At 49.2% G+C, this 19924-nt stretch overlaps 7 protein-coding genes across 7 annotated transcripts; 4 read left to right on the top strand and 3 right to left on the bottom strand.

The window, feature by feature from the left end:
• Positions 1-975: 975 nt before the first annotated feature.
• CCM_01190 (DASH complex component Dam1, putative) lies at positions 976-1689 on the bottom strand (the record flags this gene model as incomplete). Its single annotated transcript, XM_006666347.1, has 3 exons — positions 976-1077; positions 1153-1305; positions 1372-1689. 3 exons carry the CDS (start codon positions 1687-1689, stop codon positions 976-978), a joined length of 573 nt encoding a protein of 190 aa, XP_006666410.1.
• An 824-nt stretch (positions 1690-2513) lies between these two features.
• CCM_01189 (CRAL/TRIO domain protein) lies at positions 2514-3952 on the top strand (the record flags this gene model as incomplete). Its single annotated transcript, XM_006666346.1, has 3 exons — positions 2514-3245; positions 3299-3440; positions 3498-3952. The coding sequence occupies 3 exons, from the start codon at positions 2514-2516 to the stop codon at positions 3950-3952; spliced, it is 1329 nt and encodes a 442-aa protein (XP_006666409.1).
• A 218-nt stretch (positions 3953-4170) lies between these two features.
• Positions 4171-4855, bottom strand: CCM_01188 (HIT domain protein; the record flags this gene model as incomplete). Its single annotated transcript, XM_006666345.1, has 6 exons — positions 4171-4278; positions 4337-4351; positions 4410-4502; positions 4564-4632; positions 4686-4768; positions 4822-4855. 6 exons carry the CDS (start codon positions 4853-4855, stop codon positions 4171-4173), a joined length of 402 nt encoding a protein of 133 aa, XP_006666408.1.
• A 1055-nt stretch (positions 4856-5910) lies between these two features.
• CCM_01187 (Mog1/PsbP/DUF1795, alpha/beta/alpha sandwich) lies at positions 5911-6629 on the top strand (the record flags this gene model as incomplete). The annotated part of the gene is made up of 3 exons (XM_006666344.1): positions 5911-5987; positions 6044-6259; positions 6326-6629. 3 exons carry the CDS (start codon positions 5911-5913, stop codon positions 6627-6629), a joined length of 597 nt encoding a protein of 198 aa, XP_006666407.1.
• A 239-nt stretch (positions 6630-6868) lies between these two features.
• CCM_01186 (SprT family metallopeptidase, putative) lies at positions 6869-8731 on the bottom strand (the record flags this gene model as incomplete). The annotated part of the gene is made up of 1 exon (XM_006666343.1): positions 6869-8731. One exon carries the CDS (start codon positions 8729-8731, stop codon positions 6869-6871), a length of 1863 nt encoding a protein of 620 aa, XP_006666406.1.
• A 732-nt stretch (positions 8732-9463) lies between these two features.
• Positions 9464-17028, top strand: CCM_01185 (1,3-beta-glucan synthase component GLS1; the record flags this gene model as incomplete). Its single annotated transcript, XM_006666342.1, has 10 exons — positions 9464-9504; positions 9779-9794; positions 9851-9978; positions 10038-10276; positions 10323-10390; positions 10484-10505; positions 10540-11000; positions 11062-11273; positions 11330-16654; positions 16707-17028. The coding sequence occupies 10 exons, from the start codon at positions 9464-9466 to the stop codon at positions 17026-17028; spliced, it is 6834 nt and encodes a 2277-aa protein (XP_006666405.1).
• A 571-nt stretch (positions 17029-17599) lies between these two features.
• On the top strand, positions 17600-19303 carry CCM_01184 (serine palmitoyl CoA transferase subunit LcbA; the record flags this gene model as incomplete). Its single annotated transcript, XM_006666341.1, has 4 exons — positions 17600-17854; positions 17883-17983; positions 18037-19042; positions 19091-19303. The coding sequence occupies 4 exons, from the start codon at positions 17600-17602 to the stop codon at positions 19301-19303; spliced, it is 1575 nt and encodes a 524-aa protein (XP_006666404.1).
• Between the last annotated feature and the right edge of the window lie 621 nt (positions 19304-19924).

Genomic DNA, 19924 nt, shown 5'->3' with positions numbered 1-19924 from the left:
CCTGCTCTTCAGAACCTACTAGTTACTACCTGGTTATCCAAATAACGTTAATAATCATACATCACTACCTGTACCCATGCCGACCATTTTCGTAAGGGACACTGCCTAGACGCTTGAGGATATTTTTATACACGGCGTAAATAACCCTAGAAACAAGCAGTAACCACCTTTCAAGTCTACTGTCGACGGTGCCTTTGCGTACCTAACTAGGTAGTTTTGACTTGTCAAAGGTGAAGTTTTATCTCCACGTGACTTCAGCCCATTCATCGCGATAAGAACAATACCCACCAGAAATCTGAGGTGGCTGCAGTCGTGGTTCTCGTCAGACAAAAGTTACCAGAGGAAAATTACCATATCTCAAGTTCAAGCAGCTTAATCAGTCGATTCCAAGGGCGTCCAAGAGTACCATGGGTGTTGCGAGCAAAAGGACCGTCACAAAGACGAGAAGAAAAATAAGGCAGGTGCAGAATTGTCAAATAAACTGCACACATGCTAACTTGATCAGGGATATTGATCAAATAAAAGCTGATCTTGCCTCCGCGAAGCATCTTGGTCAATTCAAGGATGCCAAAACAACAGACGAACTCCCCGATCTCGGTCGAAACTATTGTATAGAATGCGCCAAGTGGTTTGATACGAACGCCGCACTGGCAGCCCACATCCGCGGAAAACCTCATAAGCGACGGTTTGTAATACCGATTCTGAACAAAATCGCTTTATACTGACTGTGTCATGCCGAAGTTTGAAGCAAGTACGCGAAGAGATCGAAACTGCAAGACTTCCAGGAGGCAGATATCTTCCTCCCCCGCGCAATGAGATAGAAGTACCACAGACGGAACCAAATGCCGAAGAGGATGTAAAGATGGCAGCATGATGGCATGGCTAAGGGACATTTGCGGCTTCTCGTTTTCTGCATCAAGTTTCAAAAGAAAATTTATCACTTCACACCCCGGCCCCTCGGCCGCGCAAGTCCGCTCAGTTTACCTGACGCACGAGTTGTCGCTCGCCCTCGAGCTGAGCTTCCGCGTGCGGCCGGCAAGCGCGATTGGCGATGTCCTTGATGGACAGGTCGTGTTCCTGGCTTGTTTGATGCGGGAGGGTTGTCAATGAAGGATACCTCGGTCGTCCTGATAAAAGTTAGCGAAGCCAGACCATAAGCTGCAGAACGGATAGACAACAGCGTTGTCTGTCGGTTGATGGTGAATCTGACATAAACGTGACTTCTGGGTCAGTCTCTGCATTGTGCGTCTCGGGCAGCCGAGTGTCTTGCTGTTGGCTGCGTCGGAACGACTCAAGAATAGGTGCCTTGAAAAATACAACGGTCAGCCACAGTAGTAATGTAATGAGATCGCCTGCGGAAGATGCTAATACCTCCGGGAAATCCACACAGAACGCGTTCATGTTGAGCCCGTATAAAAAGCTTGCAAAGGACTCGCTGAAGCGTGCGAGACTCTCATGCATGAGCTGAAAATGCATCATGTTGGCTTCCAGATCTGTCATCGCATCCGAAAGCTCGGCGAGTGCTGGCTCAAACGCGTTGAGCGGAAACGGCGCGTCACCATCCCCTACGGTTCGCGCTGAATCACGAAACGATGAGCGTGATGAGGGACGCAACGGTGTAGTAGGCCGTGGTGTTCGTGTTCGTGAGCCGGAGCGCTTCGTGCTATGAGGTGTTTCCTCGAATGCCATCTCGTCAAACCCGCGCTGTTTCACAGATAGTTACGATAACGCAAATGCGCACAGGATACGTTAATTCGCAAGGCTGATTGGAGGAGTAGAAATATGCAACGCCTTCCCAAAAAGACCGGTCTCCCCAAGGAAATTGGGCTGTGGCTGGTAGGGTGCCGTAGCAACTTGGTTGTGGGGCAAGATGCCGTCCGAGTGGGTTGCTCTGCGAAGACAAAATAACTAAACCCCAGACTACACAACGTGTCGTCCTAAAACTCGATTGACTTGACTCTAATTCGACATATTTTGGCCCGTATCTCTCCGCTTTTACTGCCCTTATCGCCTCTTGTTTATCCTGTCCTCAAAGGCAATCCGAGAGTCGTACTTCGCTAGCTATCTGCTCTAACGGGGAACCGACCACTCGAGTAGCCAACACAGCTTGCTACCTAGATTGCTTCGAGTCCTGTACGTCCTGTACGTCCTGTACTCACCTCCCTGCTCTACCTATGAATAGGAACCTGGTTGGAGTATTGAAAGCACAAAAAAAACGCTCAGCCTTGAGTCCGCTCCATTTCTCCGCGGCGTTTTGTAAAAGTACCGCATTTACTGACCAGCAAACCCCTATCATTCAACTTCTGGCAAAAAACGCGAGCAAGGCACAGTCTCCGAGAAACCCGAGCCATCACAAGTGCCCACACCAACACTACTTGACACCCCTTCAAAGTAGCACCTCGCATTCGGTCATCTTTCTCATCTTCATTGCCTCCGCCGCAGCTATATACTGGAGTCGTTTTCCAGGCGCAGCTGATCCCCCAGAAATAGTTGACGACCTTTCTCCTTCCACTATGGCATCCACCAAGATCCCCGCTGGCCACTTTGGCAATCTGTCCGCTGAGCAAGAGAAAAAACTGCAAGAATTTTGGCAGGCTGTTGCTGGTGTGTCTGGGTGGTCTGAAAGCAACACTGCGGCGCAGAATGCTACGAGCAAAGCCGCCGAGCCGGCATCGGAGCCTGAACAAAGCAGTGGTGGTTGGGGATTTAGCATGTTCCGAAAGAACGAACAGGCGGGTTCCTCCAGTAAAACTGCCGCCGATGAGGATAAGTTTGGCCTGAACAAGCAATACAGTGAGATTTTAGCCAAACAGTCGGCTGAAGCCATCCGAGAATCTATCTGGGAGATGACGAAACATGACCATCCAGATGTTCTTGCACTACGCTTTCTTCGCGCGCGCAAATGGAACGTTCAGCAAGCCCTCGTCATGTTCATCGCAGCTGTCAACTGGAGGAAGAACGAAATGAAGGTGGATGATGACATCATGCAGAATGGCGAGGCTGGTGCATTGCGTGATGAACATAATGGTAGCAGTGATATAAAACAAGTTGGGACAGATTTTCTCGCGCAGCTTCGCATGGGAAAGAGCTTCCTCCACGGTTGTGACAAGGAAGGCCGACCAATTTGCGTTGTTCGCGTGCGCCTGCACCATGGTGGCGAGCAGAGTGCCGAGAGCACTGAGAAATACACCGTCCATATCATCGAAACTGCGCGTCTGCTCCTCAGCCCACCAGTTGAGACAGCTGTACGTGCTTATTGAGTCCAGAATGGAAAATCAGTACTAATCAACCCTTTTAGACAATCATTTTCGACATGACGAGCTTCAACTTATCTAATATGGACTATGCTCCTGTTAAGTTCATGATCAAGTGCTTCGAGGCCAACTACCCCGAGTCTCTCGGTGCCGTGCTTATCCAAAATGCTCCATGGCTATTCCAGGGTGAGTAGGCTGCAGTCGCGTGTATTGTTCGAAACCATGCTAATGCACGAAAATAAGGCATATGGCGGGTAATCAAGCCTTGGTTGGACCCAGTTGTCGCAGCCAAGGTCCATTTCACCAACGGCAGAAGTGGGCTGGAAGAGTTCATCGCACCAAACAAGATCCCCAAAGAACTCGACGGCGATGAGAATTGGGAGTATAAATACGTTGAGCCCGCGGAAAACGAGAATGTCGCTATGCAGGACACCGCCACCAGAGATAAGATTCTGGAAGACAGATCTACGCTTGTGAAAGATTTTGAAGAGGCTACTAGGGCTTGGCTTCGCGAAGGAAATGGTGATAGCGGTGAAGCAGCTCGCGGAAGACGCAACTCCATCGCAACCCAGTTGAGAGACAACTATTGGAAGTTGGATCCCTACATCCGCGCCAGATCACTCTACGACCGCCAAGGTATCATCGGCGCAACTGGTATCATCAATTTTTACCCGGGTACAGCAGCGGCTGAGAAGTGAAGGTTCAGGCTGATAGCGGTCACTGTATTTATACACTACCGTGCGAATCATGGCGATGAGGTAAAGGTTCTGCGGCGAAAACATCTCGTGATTCCTATATAGATTGAATAGCAACTCGTTCGTATCAACTTACTCTACTCCTTGCTCCTTGCTCCTCGTACTCCGCTCCATGTTAAGTAGTAGAAACATGCTCTTATATCAACAATAGCCTCGAATTATCACATCTTGGATTTGATGTCCTCGCAGAGTGACTTGAGCTTGTCCATGTCACCAGCCGTAGCTGGCCAGCTGATACCAAGGCCTTCTGTCTCGTTCGGTTTCGGGATCTGACTCAGATTAGTATACGTTGAACAGTTTTGAGGAGAGGGTTCTAATTTCCCGTACCATGTGAAAATGGACCTGAGTGAAACAGTCAGCAAATACATAAGAACAATGAAGGGCGGATAGGCGGGTTTACGTGATGAACCTGCTGATGAGCGATGGTCCCATTGTTCTGCAAGACATTATAGTCCGTAGCACCAGTTGCGGACACCAGCTTCTTGAGAGTCGGCTATTGCATCTACCATTAACAGTTTTGAACGAGTACAAAAATCACTTGAAGGGTTGCTCACCAGGATTTCAGTCAGGTGGTCGTCGGGAATATCCGCCAGTTTGGCGCCGTGAAACTTGGGAATGACAAGCTTGATTCTTGCGTGTAAGCTACTTTTTGGCGTTTTGAATGGTTGGTTCTTACTGCATGTCCTTTGCTGAGAGGACCGATATCGAGAAATGCCAGTGTTTTATCACTCTCGAAGAGCTTCATGCAGGGAATTTCACCTGCATAGTGCATCAGCAATAGGGATTTGACCAGATCAGCGTTATGTTTATACCCTTGATAATACGGCAGAAAAGGCAGGCTGCCATATCGAATGTATCGTGTTTCCTGCGGTGCTTCGCCAAAGACAAGCTTGTGTTGTTTGAAATGGGGTGAGGAGGCTTATGGAGGTGGCAAGAGCTACCTCCTACCTACCTATTACCTACCCTACTAACCTAGAGGTAGGTGTAGTTGGGTACCTACCACTAGTAGCCGGGAGAGCTGACTGTGGGGTTCAGCCGAACCAATTGCATTTCGCAAAGCATTGGTTAAACCGGCGCGATTTGCTTAGGGTGGCTAATACAAGGTATTAGTATGTAGATACAAGGTACGAGGATAATATGAGCTCGTATTCTTGGTCGATGGCGGCAGATCCCCAAGGGCTGACGCATGGTGGGACATATAGATATTAAAATAAGCGGCGAATCGAATTGGAGTGGGACCTTCCATCGAACTCACCTCTTGCCTTTTACCAGATGTGACCGTGGGATTGGCCCAGTGTACTCCATTCTCCCAATCTTTGGCACTTCTCGCCTGGAGACCCCAGGTTCGATTTTCTTTTTACCGATTTTTATCACCCACGTTTCGGTTAGTAATATAACTCATAGAAAAGACAGGACTTCCATGTTTCGCTGTGTATTTTTTCCTGACGCGATTTTGCTATAGTTGACACTTAATCTGCAGTCAAAATAACCGCGAGTCGTAGGTTAGGCACCGAGGCTCAATTGAGGGCAGCCGCAAGCTGAAGTGCCTCTACACTCTACAACGCCTACAAATCTACCAGCACACATCAAAGAGAACGGCTAGCGGAACAGCTGCAGTGAAATAAGTAGAACTTTTCCTGTTATGGCTGCTTGAGGAATGACGTAGACTTGTCCCCCACCTCACCCCACTTTGAGAGGTGGTGGGTGGTGGTTGGCGGCTGTGCCTCTTTTATGCTATGCATCTTCACTTACGACAGGACTCATCGTGTTCCTTTAGCCACGACTGCGTTAATGATACCTCTGCAGACTGCCCAGTTCTTCGTGTCAAGTGAGATATTTTAGCCCATAACCAGTCCGCCAGCCACCCGTCGTCGCGACATCGAGCCTACAGAACGAGGACTATGCCAAGCTTCCTTAGCACTTCGTTGTACGGCGGTGCTGTGGTGTCTGATCTTCCCGAGAAGTTTGCCGATGTCAGGTAATACTACTGCGCTTGAAGGTGTGATGGCCTATTACTAAAGGACGTTTGTTCAGTAAGCTACGACAGGTCCCAGACAACCAAGAAGTGTGGATCGACGAGGATGGCTTCACCAGTATTATTTTCGACATGACCGAACGTGTAGGAGAGTCGGGTAGTGGCCCTGAGATTGACGGCCGTGCCATCACCACCCACCTCCAGGAAATGGTTGGATCCGACATCGACAGCGTCAAGATCTGGAATACAGCAGAGACCGAGTTCAGTCGCCTGGAGTAAGCATCATGTTACACCGCAGAGTCTCGTTTCCCTCAAAATTCACGATTTAACATTTGATGCAGATCAAAATATCCAGCCTATACCCTTATTGCGACGCAGACACCGAAATCAAGCCAATCCAGAGATAGGTCATCCACGCCCGACTTCACAGCGATCATTATGACTCTTCTACGACTCGAAAAATATAAGACTGATATTCTTATCACTATCAATGTGCCCCATATCAAAGGCGAGTATAACGAAGAAGACGTAGACCTGGAACTAGGGAGACAAGGCAAGCTCATAGGTGACGCTGTCGAATACTCTGCACGCATCTGGAAGTCATTCAAGATTAAGGATTGGGATCTTTTCGTTGTTGAGAAATGATATTAGTACTCAGATGATTGTTTGATGAGATGTATACTGCAGAGCCTTTCGCAGAGCCATCCACAGCAGCCTCGATCGTGAATCAGAATACTAATGGAAGGCAACGGCCTTGGAAATTGTAGCTTAGATACGTCTTCAATAGTATTTACAGTTGAGAAACTCAATCATGTCTGCAAATAACCTTGGTACAGTATATATACAATGAGAGGGCTGAAAATACAGTGTCCCGCGGATACGCACTACTCCCCCAAGCTGAGACCAAGCAGCTGGGCGGCAATATCACGAACGTCCTCTTTCGCTTGTTGCGACTCTGCCGGCTTTGATCTCCTTGCCCACCTTTCCGCTGCCATTTGCATAATGACCTTCTGGGGGCTACTAGGGTCTTCTCGCTTCAAAGCTTTCATCTCGTCTTTGATAAAAAGTTGATACTCGCTCGGTTTCCCACCATTTCTGGGGACCGGCTTGATTTGCACGAGCTTGCCTTGACACCCGCCACACCGATGCTTCTCAGGGTTGATGCTCTTCGAGTGCCGCTTGTAACTGCATGAGCAACCGCCACACTGCCATACGTATTTGAAGTCAATCTGGTAGCTGTGCTTTGTTGTGACCTTGATGCCCCGACTAGCAAAAGTTTGAGAACATTTCTCCGCCCAATGCTTGAATTCCTTGCCGTGGGGATTGTTTGTGATGCCACTGATCATGAAGTTGGCAAGATGGCAGAATTCATGGGCCAGCACGTTGAGGAGTTTACTCTCGTCATCAATGACCTTCTCTGCTAGCTCAATGGACGCATGGTGGCTGTAGGTAATGATAGCGTCAGATCCATCGGATGGTGTCATCCGAACAGTCTCCTTCTTCCAATTTGCGCGACCAGCCGTTGTGTTGAGGGTCTTCAGCCATTCGATCTTGACCCCTCCTGTGGACCTAGATAGCTCGGCAATTCGACCATTTGTGATTTGGCAGTCTAGTTCCTCAAGAAATTGGATAGCGAGTGTAGCCTTCTGGGCTTCGAATAAGATTTTGCTGGGTTTAGAGGGGCCAGATTGCTTGATTGGAGACCGCAGCGCGGTTTTCGTAGCTTTGCGAGGGCTGTGCTCATCATTCCAACAATCAACCAGACTCTGCCTCCAGAAGTCATCCTTTGTAGGTGTGTGGGGGCCTTGAGGGATATTGCGCGCTTTGCGAGGAGAGGTCGGGAACTTTCGAGCGACCGTCGTGGCCGTCGTAGACGTGTCGAGAATGCCACGATCGTTACGGAGTTCATTGCCCCGGCACTGCTCCCTAACCAGCTGCTCAGGCAATATGTCCTCGTCAATGCCTGCACCGCTTGTGGCATCGGTGTTCTCCTTCTCAGCGCTGTCCATGGCACAAGCCGTTTCTTGCGTGAATTTTGGGCGCATGATGTCGTTAGTTTGGCGACGAGTGTTCATATCCCTGGGTGAGAGCGGAAAGATCGTGTAGTCAATGGCCACTTCCTCTGTGCCTTTGCTACCCTCGACTTCTGCGATCTGTGCCTTACTGTCGGGGCCAGGCATCTCTCGGGGGGTCGCGTCTTCCAGGATCGTGAGACAGTTGTCATGCTTTAAGCGAGCCATGCGCTGGGGAAATTCGGTGGGCTGGCTCGTGAGCTGGAGGCTGGCTGGTAGAGTGACATCACCCATATCTATCTCTGAGAACGACGATGAAGATGATTCATTGTCCGAGAATGTAGTACCGAGGAGTGTAGAGTTCAGTAGTGTGGTGTTGGGCCCTTGTCTTGTCTGTTTTCTGTTGACCAGGAGAGCCTCCCCCATTATCAGCTCGGGCCGACTTTTCATCTTCGGCTCAACCTTTCGAGGCGAAATGTTTCTGGAGAAGTCGAGAACCTTTTTCGAACTCTCCGTGGTCCACGGCTGCAAAAGAGGATTGGTGGCAGCAAGCTTTTCGCCATCTAGACGACGAACTCTGCGTGTCGATGGTTGTGTGGTAGATCTCGGCACAAGCTCTCTCCTGCGCATGGGGGTCTTGGGGTCTAGCAATGTCTTCTGGAACTCTTGTACTGGCTCTCCGAGCTTGTCGCTGTGCTCGACATGGTGGGTGAATTGATCTATTAGTCTTGACATGCTGTTGATCCTGGTTCACGAATGCTGTTGTAATCTGCTTTGTGTTAATAATAGAGACGTTAAGGTGTACCGGTTGGTGTACTAGTAGTTAGATGAAAGGGTTGTCACGGTCTCTCGTTTATTTGGGTGCGTTGCCAGGACGACCATGGCCGTCCATCTTGGTCACGTGAACATTCTATGTGGTATCCTGGGGGAATTTAGTGTTTATTTGTCATATGGACCTTGGGGCTAGAAAATCAATGCATGTGTCTTCTGTTGTAATGCTATCAGACTGTTAGCATGTTTTAAAAACCTTGTGTTTTCTAATAAGCCGTGTTAGACACCTGATAGCTTGGCTGAATGTTGCGATTTACGAGGGGTTAGCAGTTACCCAAAGAAGTGTCTCCTGAGGTGTGACGGACATCCCAACAGCGCCGAAAGGTACGCGGGATACAAGTGAACAATCAGCCGTCCCGTCAAACACCCGGGGGAGACGGTTATCACGCGTTCTTGACTACAAATTACTGGTAGGATAAACGTGCATACATACCCGCAAGTTATAGCGGCACTGTGCCTGCAAAACGTGTTCATTTATTGGCGCTGTGAATTTAAATAGGTAGGTCAGAACTAGGTATTAGTTAGGTACCAGGTAGGTAGGTTAGGTAGGTAGAGGTAGTTAGGTACCTAGGTAGTTCTGGTAAAAAAAACAACTGGCCCGGCCCCTCAGGAGAAGGAGAGAGGCCAGCGTCAGGAATGGGATATATCGTGCCTCGTATGATACTGCGCGAGGGCAAGTGAGGGCCAGAGGGATCTTTACTAAATTAGTTAGCAAGATAACAACGGCCAAACGCAAATTTTCTTGGTCTTGTTAAAGAACGGCATAGATAATAATGTAATATTGACAACTTAGTATCAAATCCACTCAGCGCAAACACTTCTTTCGTACCTACCTACTACCTGTCACCTGCCTACATACATACCTACCTACCTACCTAGGTACCTAGGTAGGTTGGTACGTCGGTAGGAGGTACCTTTCTGGTACCAGGCAATACTAATACCATTCGTTAGGTACCTAGGTACCAAGGTATGTACTTAGGTAGGTTGGGAGGCATTTTCTTACCACTAAAAGTCTATCTTTAGCACTGGCGCGACCGGATCGGCATCGTCCAATCGCAGCCCTCAATCAGACTAATCAGACTTGCTGTTGCCACTGCTCCAGCCCCCTGCGCCACTCAAACGTTGTCTGTCCAAGGCAGGGAGACGCTCCAGTGGGTTCTGCCCCTGAAAGAATGAATTCAAAGCCTGATTTGCGATGACACGATAACAGGTACGTACCTACGTTGGTATTAGAGGTATTAGAGAAGCAAGGCTGTGCGTTGTACGGTGCCAACTCATTTAGGTTGGGGCAACAACCGATAACTGGCAAAAGCGAGAGGGATCGGCGTCCAGGCTCCAGGTACTCCGAGCATTACGAAGAGGCAAAGGAACTATCGGCGATCCTCAGCCATCGGTTTTCACTACGGAGTACTTCCTGCCATTCCCATTTGAATCGACGGATAAGCCGGAGTTAGTGGGGCGCGGCAAGCATTTCCCCCTGGAATAATATGTACAGGCACTGAAAAAGGATGGATGACCCCACCGATTCAGCAGCAATGGACCACTAGGTACCTGGTACTTAAGGTACTCTGCCAACTGTAAATTGACGATGTAGGTTAGTAGGTGTCTATGTACCTACCTCCGAGGTACCTGCCTACTACTACTACTACTACATAGGTACCTACCTCCTCTTATATAGGTACGTAGGATGGGGCCAGCGACACGAATCACAGCACCGCCACATTCCCCCTGGCCCCCCTTCCCAAGAGATTTTCTTGACGGGCTGCTCCTCGTTTCTTTAACTCAATCACCGTCGCAGGATAGGAGACAAGACAACGCTACTGCTCTACATGGGCAATACCTTCCCTTCGCTGTCTTACCCGTCTTGCCCATCGCTCTACTACACGCATTGCGTATAGCCAGCGGTTCTCTCGTTTTCTTCCTTGTCCACATTCGTTTTTCCAATCGCCTTCTCGCTGCACTCAACAGGCAGGTCCTGCCGTCGACGACGTTCATTTTGCGGTATTGGTTGTCTTGGCATTTTCAGTGCACGCATTGTGCTCGTGCTCTTCAATCGCATCCAGCCGGCCCAGCCAAACGAAGCGGTGACTACGAGTCTCTAACATTGCTGCCTGTTCAAGCGCTGCTCCCGATATCATCCAAACTTGCGCCAGATGCTATAATAGAACTGCAGGTTTGTCGAATCACACGCACAACATCATTATACGCATTCATCTAACCCATTTTCTCGGCAGCTGACCTCCCAAAACAATATGTCTGGTTACCAAGGTGGTCACCACGACCAGTACGACCAGGGCTACGGCCAGGCCGGACATGGCGATGGATATTACCAAGATGATCAGTACTACGACCAGGGCCACGGCGACCACGCTGCCCAGGGCGATCACGCTGCCCAGGGCGACCACGGCGCCCAGGGTACTCAAGGTGACGGCTACTATGATGAATCGTGAGTGTCCACGCCTGTATTCGTGACCGCCTGACCATCATCTGACCTCAAACCAGCGGCTACTATCACGCCGATGCCAACAACCCATATCACCAGGACGGAGGCTACTACGATGGGCATGACCAATACCAGGACGACTACTACAACAATAACCAGGGTTACTATGATGGCGAGTATAACCAAGGCTACGCTCAAGGTGGTCGCCACCCATCCGAAGAAGAATCCGAGACATTCAGTGATTTCACGATGAGGTCTGACATGGCTCGCGCCGCCGAAATGGATTACTATGGCCGTGGCGATGAGCAATACAACGGATATGGAGAAGGTGGCCGTGGTTATCGCCCACCGTCCTCGCAGCTGTCTTACGGGGGTAATAGGTCGTCCGGTGCCTCGACTCCCAACTACGGCATGGAATACGGCAACGGCCTCGCAAGCCAGCGCTCCAAGGAACCATACCCTGCTTGGACATCTGACGCTCAAATCCCACTTTCAAAGGAAGAGATCGAGGATATTTTCCTTGATCTAACGTCGAAATTCGGATTCCAAAGAGATAGCATGCGCAACATGTACGACCACCTTATGACACTTCTGGACTCGAGAGCTTCTCGCATGACACCTAACCAGGCGCTCCTGTCCCTCCATGCCGACTACATTGGAGGTGACAATGCCAACTATCGCAAATGGTATTTTGCTGCCCACCTCGACCTTGACGATGCTGTTGGCTTCGCCAATGCCTCTACCAAGAACAGAAAGCGCAAGGCCAAGAAGGGCAAAAAGAAGGGTGGCGAGGCTGGAAACGAGGCGGAGACCCTGCAAGAACTCGAAGGTGATGATAGTCTTGAAGCCGCGGAGTATCGCTGGAAGACACGCATGAACCGTATGTCTCAGTACGATCGCGTTCGCCAAATCGCACTTTACCTGCTGTGCTGGGGCGAAGCCAATCAGGTCCGATTCATGCCAGAGTGCCTTTGCTTTATCTTCAAATGCGCAGACGACTATCTCAATTCACCGGCTTGCCAGGCTCTTGTGGAGCCAGTTGAGGAGTTCACGTTCCTCAACAACGTCATCACACCACTGTATCAATACTGTCGTGACCAGGGATATGAGATTCTCAACGGCGTCTACGTTCGCCGAGAACGTGACCACAAGCACATTATCGGCTATGATGATTGCAATCAGCTGTTTTGGTACCCTGAAGGTATCGAACGTATCGTTCTCGAAGACAAGAGTAAACTTGTCGATTTACCCCCTGCTGAACGCTACCTTAAGTTGAAGGAGGTGAACTGGAAGAAGTGTTTCTTCAAAACATACAAGGAATCACGCTCGTGGTTCCACTTGTTACTCAATTTCAACCGTATCTGGGTCATACATCTGACCATGTTCTGGTTCTACACGTCACACAACGCTCCGTCGCTCATCACCTACCAATACGAGCAGCAGAAGGACAACCAACCACCAGCCTCCAAGCAATTTTCGATTGTTGGCTTTGGTGGAGCTATTGCATCACTGATTCAAATTTTTGCGACGCTGGCTGAGTGGGTGTATGTTCCACGCCGTTGGGCCGGAGCGCAGCATCTCACGAAACGGCTACTGTTTTTAATTGTCATCCTCGTTCTCAACGTCGCACCAGGTGTCAAGGTTTTCATGTTTCACGGTAACAAAGATGGGAAAGACGCCGACCAGAAGAACAAAGACACACCTATCGACAAGGCTATCGGCATTGTCCACTTTGTCATCGCAGTCTTTACGTTTTTGTTCTTCTCGGTTATGCCTCTTGGCGGCCTCCTCGGCAGCTATCTGACAAAAAAGTCACGACGTTATGTGGCTAGCCAGACTTTTACAGCCAGTTACCCTCGCCTGACTGGCAATGACATGGCCATGTCATTTGGTTTGTGGCTGACCGTGTTCGGAGCGAAGTTTGGCGAATCTTATGTATACCTCACTCTTTCATTCCGTGATCCAATTCGATATCTGTCCATCATGAAGATTGACTGCTTGGGCGATGCGATGTTCGGAAGCACGGCGGCGACGCAGCAGATACTGTGCAAGCACCAGCCTACAATTGTTCTCATTCTCATGACGTTCACCGATTTGATCTTCTTCTTCCTGGACACCTATCTTTTCTATGTCATCTTGAATACCGTGTTCTCCATTGCACGCTCTTTTTACATCGGCTCATCGATCTGGACGCCATGGCGAAATATCTTTTCGAGACTGCCAAAGCGTATTTACTCCAAGGTGCTCGCGACGACTGATATGGAGATCAAATACAAACCCAAGGTCCTCATCTCCCAAGTCTGGAATGCCATCGTCATTTCAATGTATCGCGAGCATCTTCTCGCAATCGACCATGTGCAGAAGCTGTTGTATCACCAGGTGCCCTCTGAGCAGGAAGGCAAACGGACATTACGCGCTCCGACCTTCTTCGTTTCCCAGGAAGACCACTCGTTCAAAACAGAATTCTTCCCCAGCCACAGTGAAGCTGAGCGGCGCATCTCATTCTTTGCCCAGTCTCTCTCCACACCTATTCCCGAACCCGTCCCTGTCGATAACATGCCTACGTTCACAGTCATGATCCCCCATTACAGTGAAAAGATTCTCCTCTCTCTGCGAGAAATCATTCGTGAAGACGAGCCCTACTCCCGTGTGACACTCCTGGAATACCTGAAGCAGCTTCATCCGCATGAATGGGAATGCTTTGTCAAGGACACAAAGATTTTGGCAGATGAAACAGCTCAGATGAATGGCGAACCAGAGAAGAGCGAAAAAGACACAGCGAAGAGCAAAATCGACGATTTGCCTTTTTACTGCATTGGTTTCAAGTCTTCTGCCCCGGAGTATACTCTTCGCACACGTATTTGGGCCTCTTTGCGTTCGCAAACTTTATATCGCACAGTGTCTGGCTTTATGAACTACAGTCGTGCCATCAAGCTCCTGTATCGTGTCGAGAATCCCGAGGTTGTTCAGATGTTTGGTGGAAACTCGGAAAAGTTGGAGCGAGAACTGGAGAGAATGGCTCGACGCAAGTTCAAGCTCGTTGTGTCTATGCAACGCTATTCCAAATTCAAGAAGGAAGAGATGGAAAATGCCGAATTTTTACTGCGCGCCTATCCGGATCTTCAAATTGCTTACCTGGATGAGGAGCCTCCTCTAGCAGAAGGCGAGGAACCTCGCCTGTACTCCGCACTTATCGACGGTCACTCAGAACTCATGGAGAATGGTATGAGGCGACCAAAGTTCCGTGTCCAGCTCTCTGGTAACCCGGTATTGGGTGATGGTAAATCCGACAACCAGAATCACGCCATCATCTTTTACCGCGGTGAATACATTCAGCTCATCGACGCCAACCAAGACAACTATCTGGAAGAATGCCTGAAGATTCGCAGTGTCCTCGCAGAGTTCGAGGAAATGAAGCCAGACAACCATTCCCCTTACACACCCGGAGTCAAGAACGATGTGCACACTCCAGTTGCTATTCTTGGTGCTCGCGAGTACATTTTCTCGGAGAATATTGGTATTCTCGGTGATGTTGCTGCTGGAAAAGAACAAACATTTGGTACCCTCTTTGCCCGTACTATGGCACAGGTTGGTGGCAAACTTCACTACGGCCATCCTGATTTCCTAAACGGTATCTTCATGACAACACGAGGGGGTGTATCGAAGGCTCAAAAGGGACTGCATCTCAACGAAGATATTTTCGCAGGTATGAATGCACTTGTCCGCGGTGGACGCATTAAGCACTGCGAATACTACCAGTGTGGCAAGGGTCGTGATCTTGGATTTGGTTCTATTCTCAATTTCACGACCAAGATTGGCACCGGCATGGGAGAACAATGGCTCTCTCGGGAATACTACTACCTCGGCACTCAACTTCCTCTTGACAGATTCCTGTCCTTCTACTATGCACACGCGGGCTTCCACGTCAACAACATGTTCATTATGCTGTCTGTCCAGTCATTTATGCTGACGCTGATGTCCATTGGCGCACTGCGACACGAAACAATCCGCTGCGACTACAATCCACAGAAACCAATCACGGATCCTCTGTATCCTACGAAATGCTCCAACACGGACGAGCTGATGGGCTGGGTCTACCGTTGCATTATCTCTATTTTCTTCGTCTTCTTCATCTCTTTCGTGCCGCTCATTGTCCAAGAATTGACCGAACGAGGTGTGTGGCGTGCAGCTTTGCGCTTCATTAAACAGTTTTGCTCTCTATCTCCGTTCTTCGAAGTGTTCGTCTGTCAGATTTATGCCAACTCAGTCCAGTCGGATCTTGCATTTGGTGGCGCTCGTTATATTGGTACTGGTCGTGGTTTCGCAACGGCTCGTATTCCGTTTGGCGTTTTGTATTCGCGATTTGCCGGACAGTCGATTTATTTCGGTGCAAGATTACTGATGATGCTCCTGTTCGCTACTTCTACTGCCTGGCAACCTGCTCTGACCTACTTCTGGATCGTTCTGCTTGGTCTCATCATCTCACCGTTCCTGTACAACCCTCATCAGTTTGCTTGGACCGATTTCTTCATAGATTACCGTGACTTCCTTCGATGGCTGTCTCGAGGCAATTCGCGCGCACATGCTTCTTCCTGGATCATGTTTTGCCGGCTCTCCCGTACTCGCATCACGGGATACAAGCGCAAAGTCATGGGCGATGCTTCTGCCAAGATGTCTGCTGACGTTCCCCGCGCGGCTGTGGCCAACATCTTCTTGACCGAGATCCTCACGCCATTGCTACTTGCTGCCACCACCACGGTTGCTTACCTATTCGTCAATGCACAGACCGGTGTTACAGACAATGACAAGAACTCGAGTTCCTCGCCTGGCTTTAAGATTGGGCCTAGCGGCGCATTGATTCGATTGGCTGTCGTGGCTTTTGCGCCTATCGGCATCAACGCCGGCGTTCTTGCAGCCATGTTTGGAATGGCTTGTTGTATGGGACCAGTTCTGAACATGTGTTGCAAGAAGTTCGGGCCTGTTCTCGCTGGTATCGCCCACGGCGCGGCTGCAGTCTTCATGATTATCTTCTTCGAAGTTATGTATGTTTTGGAAGGATTCAACTTCGCCAGAGCTCTTGCGGGTATCATCGCCGCCATGTGCATCCAGCGTTTCATTTTTAAGCTCATTGTGTCACTGGCGTTGACCAGAGAGTTCAAGACTGATCAGTCCAACATTGCCTTCTGGAACGGAAAATGGTACTCAATGGGCTGGCACTCAGTATCCCAACCGGCGCGAGAGTTTTTATGCAAGATTACGGAACTCAGCATGTTCTCTGCTGATTTCATTCTGGGACATTGGATTTTATTCATGATGGCTCCGTTGATTTTGATCCCGCAGATTGATAAGATCCATTCCATGATGCTCTTCTGGTTGCTGCCTAGGTAAGCTAAGTCATCCGAACCAAGTTGATCGAAAGCTAATGTCCCCATGTAGTCGTCAGATTCGCCCACCCATCTACTCCATGAAGCAGTCAAAGCTTCGGCGTAGACGTGTTATTCGATTTGCCATTCTTTACTTTGTTCTCTTCATCATTTTCCTGGCGCTCGTTGTTGCTCCAGGCGTCATTGGCAAGAAGTTCCTTGGCGATACAATCTTCAAAGCTCTGGATAATGGCAACGGCGGCCCCGCCAATTTGCACCTTCTGCAGCCGTGGGGACTGGACAACAACAACACTGAAGGCAAGACTGAAACTGGCACCAAGGCTGGTGGTGCTGATGCATCTGCCACAGATGCCTCGAAGCTGCGTCTATTCTAAGCTTGAAACGCCACACGCATCGATTGAAAAGCACATGTTCTGGGAAATCACAAACCATTGTACCGATTATTAGATTGTTTCTGTTATTATTTTGATCATTTTGTCTCGGATAGGGTTAATACAGAAGTTTTGGTTGGTACGTTTTTCAAGGAGTGAAAGAAGGAGTATTGTTGAACGAGGGATAGTAAATGCCGTCAGTGTACCTTGTCAATCTGTGCTGTCTATGTAGTTGACTTGGTGCCTAGATTGCCTGTTCTTCTGCATATTCTGATTCACCTCGAGGCCCCGCCTCCAACCAGCTCCTCCTTCTAGTTGTACAAGTCTAATAGCATGACAATTCGATGCTGGGTGACCTTTTAGAGTTAGTACTACATAGCCCCCACAAGGCCCAGTGAAGCGCCACTGCAAAAAAACGCGATGTGGGCCTGTCGTGTACATTGTCAAATCGTGTACCCCTGAGTTGTCCACTTGTCTTGCGCCTACCACAGAATGCACAAAATGCTCGGGTCTGCCGGGAGTTGATCTGCCATCTACAAGCACACGACAACGAACACCAAATCTTTCATCAAGCATGGATTTTGACAGTCTCAACAGGCAGGCACATGACTTAGTGCATGTTGCATCTTCACTTTTCCAAAAAGTGCCTGGCTCTGCTGTTTTGATTCGCTACATACAATCGAGCTACCAGAACGACCCTGTTCGATCTGCCATCGAGCTTATTCTGGTGCTGTTCTTTATCCGATATCTGCTGTCGCCATCATACTCGACGCACAAGCAGAACTTTGTCAAACTCAAAGAAGATGTTCGCCTGCGTTACCTGCTGCTCGTACATGAACTTTGCTGATCAGATCTAGGAGATTGAAGAGCTAGTGGACGACTGGATCCCGGAGCCGCTAGTTGCTGAACAGACCGCATTGGAGGAAACTGAGAACGAGAAGCTCCCTATTATTGTTGGGTATGTTTATGGTGACACCTGCTTGAACTCGCGAGTCTAATCAAGGCTTGTAGTCCAACGGGACCGAAAGTGAAGCTATCCACTGGACGAACGGTTACAAACCTCGCCTCATACAACTTCTATAACTTCAATTCGAATGAACAGATCAAGGAAAAGGCGATCCAGACTCTTCGCACTTATGGTGTTGGACCCTGTGGCCCACCCCAGTTCTACGGCACGCAGGACGTCCATGTCAAAGCAGAAGCGGACATCGCCGAATATCTTGGTACGGAGGGCTGCATCGTATACGCCCAATCGTTTTCTACAATCTCTAGTGTCATTCCGACATTTTGTAAGAGAGGAGATGTCATCATTGCGGACAAGGGTGTCAACTACTCCATCCGCAAAGGACTCCAGGCTTCGCGAAGCAATATTAAATGGTACAACCACGGCGATATGGAGGACTTGGAAAGAGCTATGAAAACTGTTGTCAAGGAACAGAGCAAACTCAAGAAACTGACTCGTCGCTTCGTCGTGACAGAAGGACTATTCGAAACGACTGGCGATGCTACCGATTTACCTAAACTCGTCGAACTAAAGGAAAGATACAAATTCAGAATTATCTTGGATGAAACCTGGTCGTTCGGTGTCCTTGGACGTACAGGGCGCGGTCTGACGGAAGCTCAAAATGTCGATCCTCAACAGGTGGACATGATTGTCGGGTCTCTTTCTGGCCCTCTCTGTGCTGGTGGTGGCTTCTGTGCTGGTGCAAAGGATGTCGTTGAACACCAGAGAATCACCTCCTCTGCTTACACCTATTCAGCAGCCCTGCCAGCCATGCTGGCGATGACAGCTAGCGAGACTGTGCATATTTTGCAGTCGAGCCCTGATATTGTGAACCAGTGCCGCGAGAACATCAGGACTATGAAGCTTCAGTTGGACCCTCGCAGTGAATGGGTCACATGCACGAGCAATCTCGACAATCCCATCATGCTCTTGGTCTTGAAACCTGAGGTGATCCAGTCACGCAATCTCAGCATTGATGACCAAGAACGCCTGCTGATGGACTGTGCTGACGAGGTATGTACCGCCGCCGGCATCCACAATTGCAAAGCTAATATGTTTCAGTCATTGGCTAATGGTGTAATGATTTCTCGCCTCAAAACTCGCATGTATGCCAACATCATGACGGCAAAGACGAATGACTGGTTCGTGCAACCCGCTCTCAAAGTCTGTATAACATCGGGGCTATCGAAAAAAGACATCGAGAAAGCTGGCGTTACCATCCGAAATGCAATCAGCAAAGTCATGACGCGGAAGCCAACCGCCAAAGCTATCTGAACTCAATGGCTAGAAACGGGGGCTTGCAACTTCATTCACGTGTACATAGGTTCAGTACGGTAAAAGGTGGGTGGTAAATATTCTAGAACACATAATATTATTAATTTATAGACTGAAAAACAGTCACCATGCATAGTTGCTGTCTCTATTCTCTTCGTACCGTTGCTGTTACACACCGAGATCTGACTACACTGGCTCATCGATCTCTTTGAAAAATCTGGCAACATTTATTACACTCAAGAGAGGTAGGTAGTGAGGGCGATGTATCCATACCCAGATACAGGTAAACAATGCTCAATTTTCATGGACCACTAACTGCACGGCGCAAGTCGAACCGCCGCAGAGTGCGCTGGTTGAGAAAAAAGTGCACATGGACATGAAGTGTCAAATAATTCCTGCTTACCTAGGTAGTCTGTTGTCTGCTGTTTTCCATATCTTCAGTACTCGAAGCTCTCTTGACCCTGCCCCGGCACCAGTGCGCACCGCCTTCGCCAACAGTGTTTTGGCCCCAGCTAACATTCCACGGCCACCCTCGCTCGCTCTTGCTTTACCTATCTCAATGGCGCTGCGCGGCGCATTTCTAGAACGCTCTATTTTTTGACGGCTTTAGATACCTTCGAA

The sequence above is a fragment of the Cordyceps militaris genome, assembly GCF_000225605.1.
Source record: "Cordyceps militaris CM01 unplaced genomic scaffold CCM_S00001, whole genome shotgun sequence".
NCBI classification, from domain to species: Eukaryota; Fungi; Ascomycota; class Sordariomycetes; order Hypocreales; family Cordycipitaceae; genus Cordyceps; species Cordyceps militaris.
This window is presented reverse-complemented; position numbering and strand designations above follow the sequence as displayed.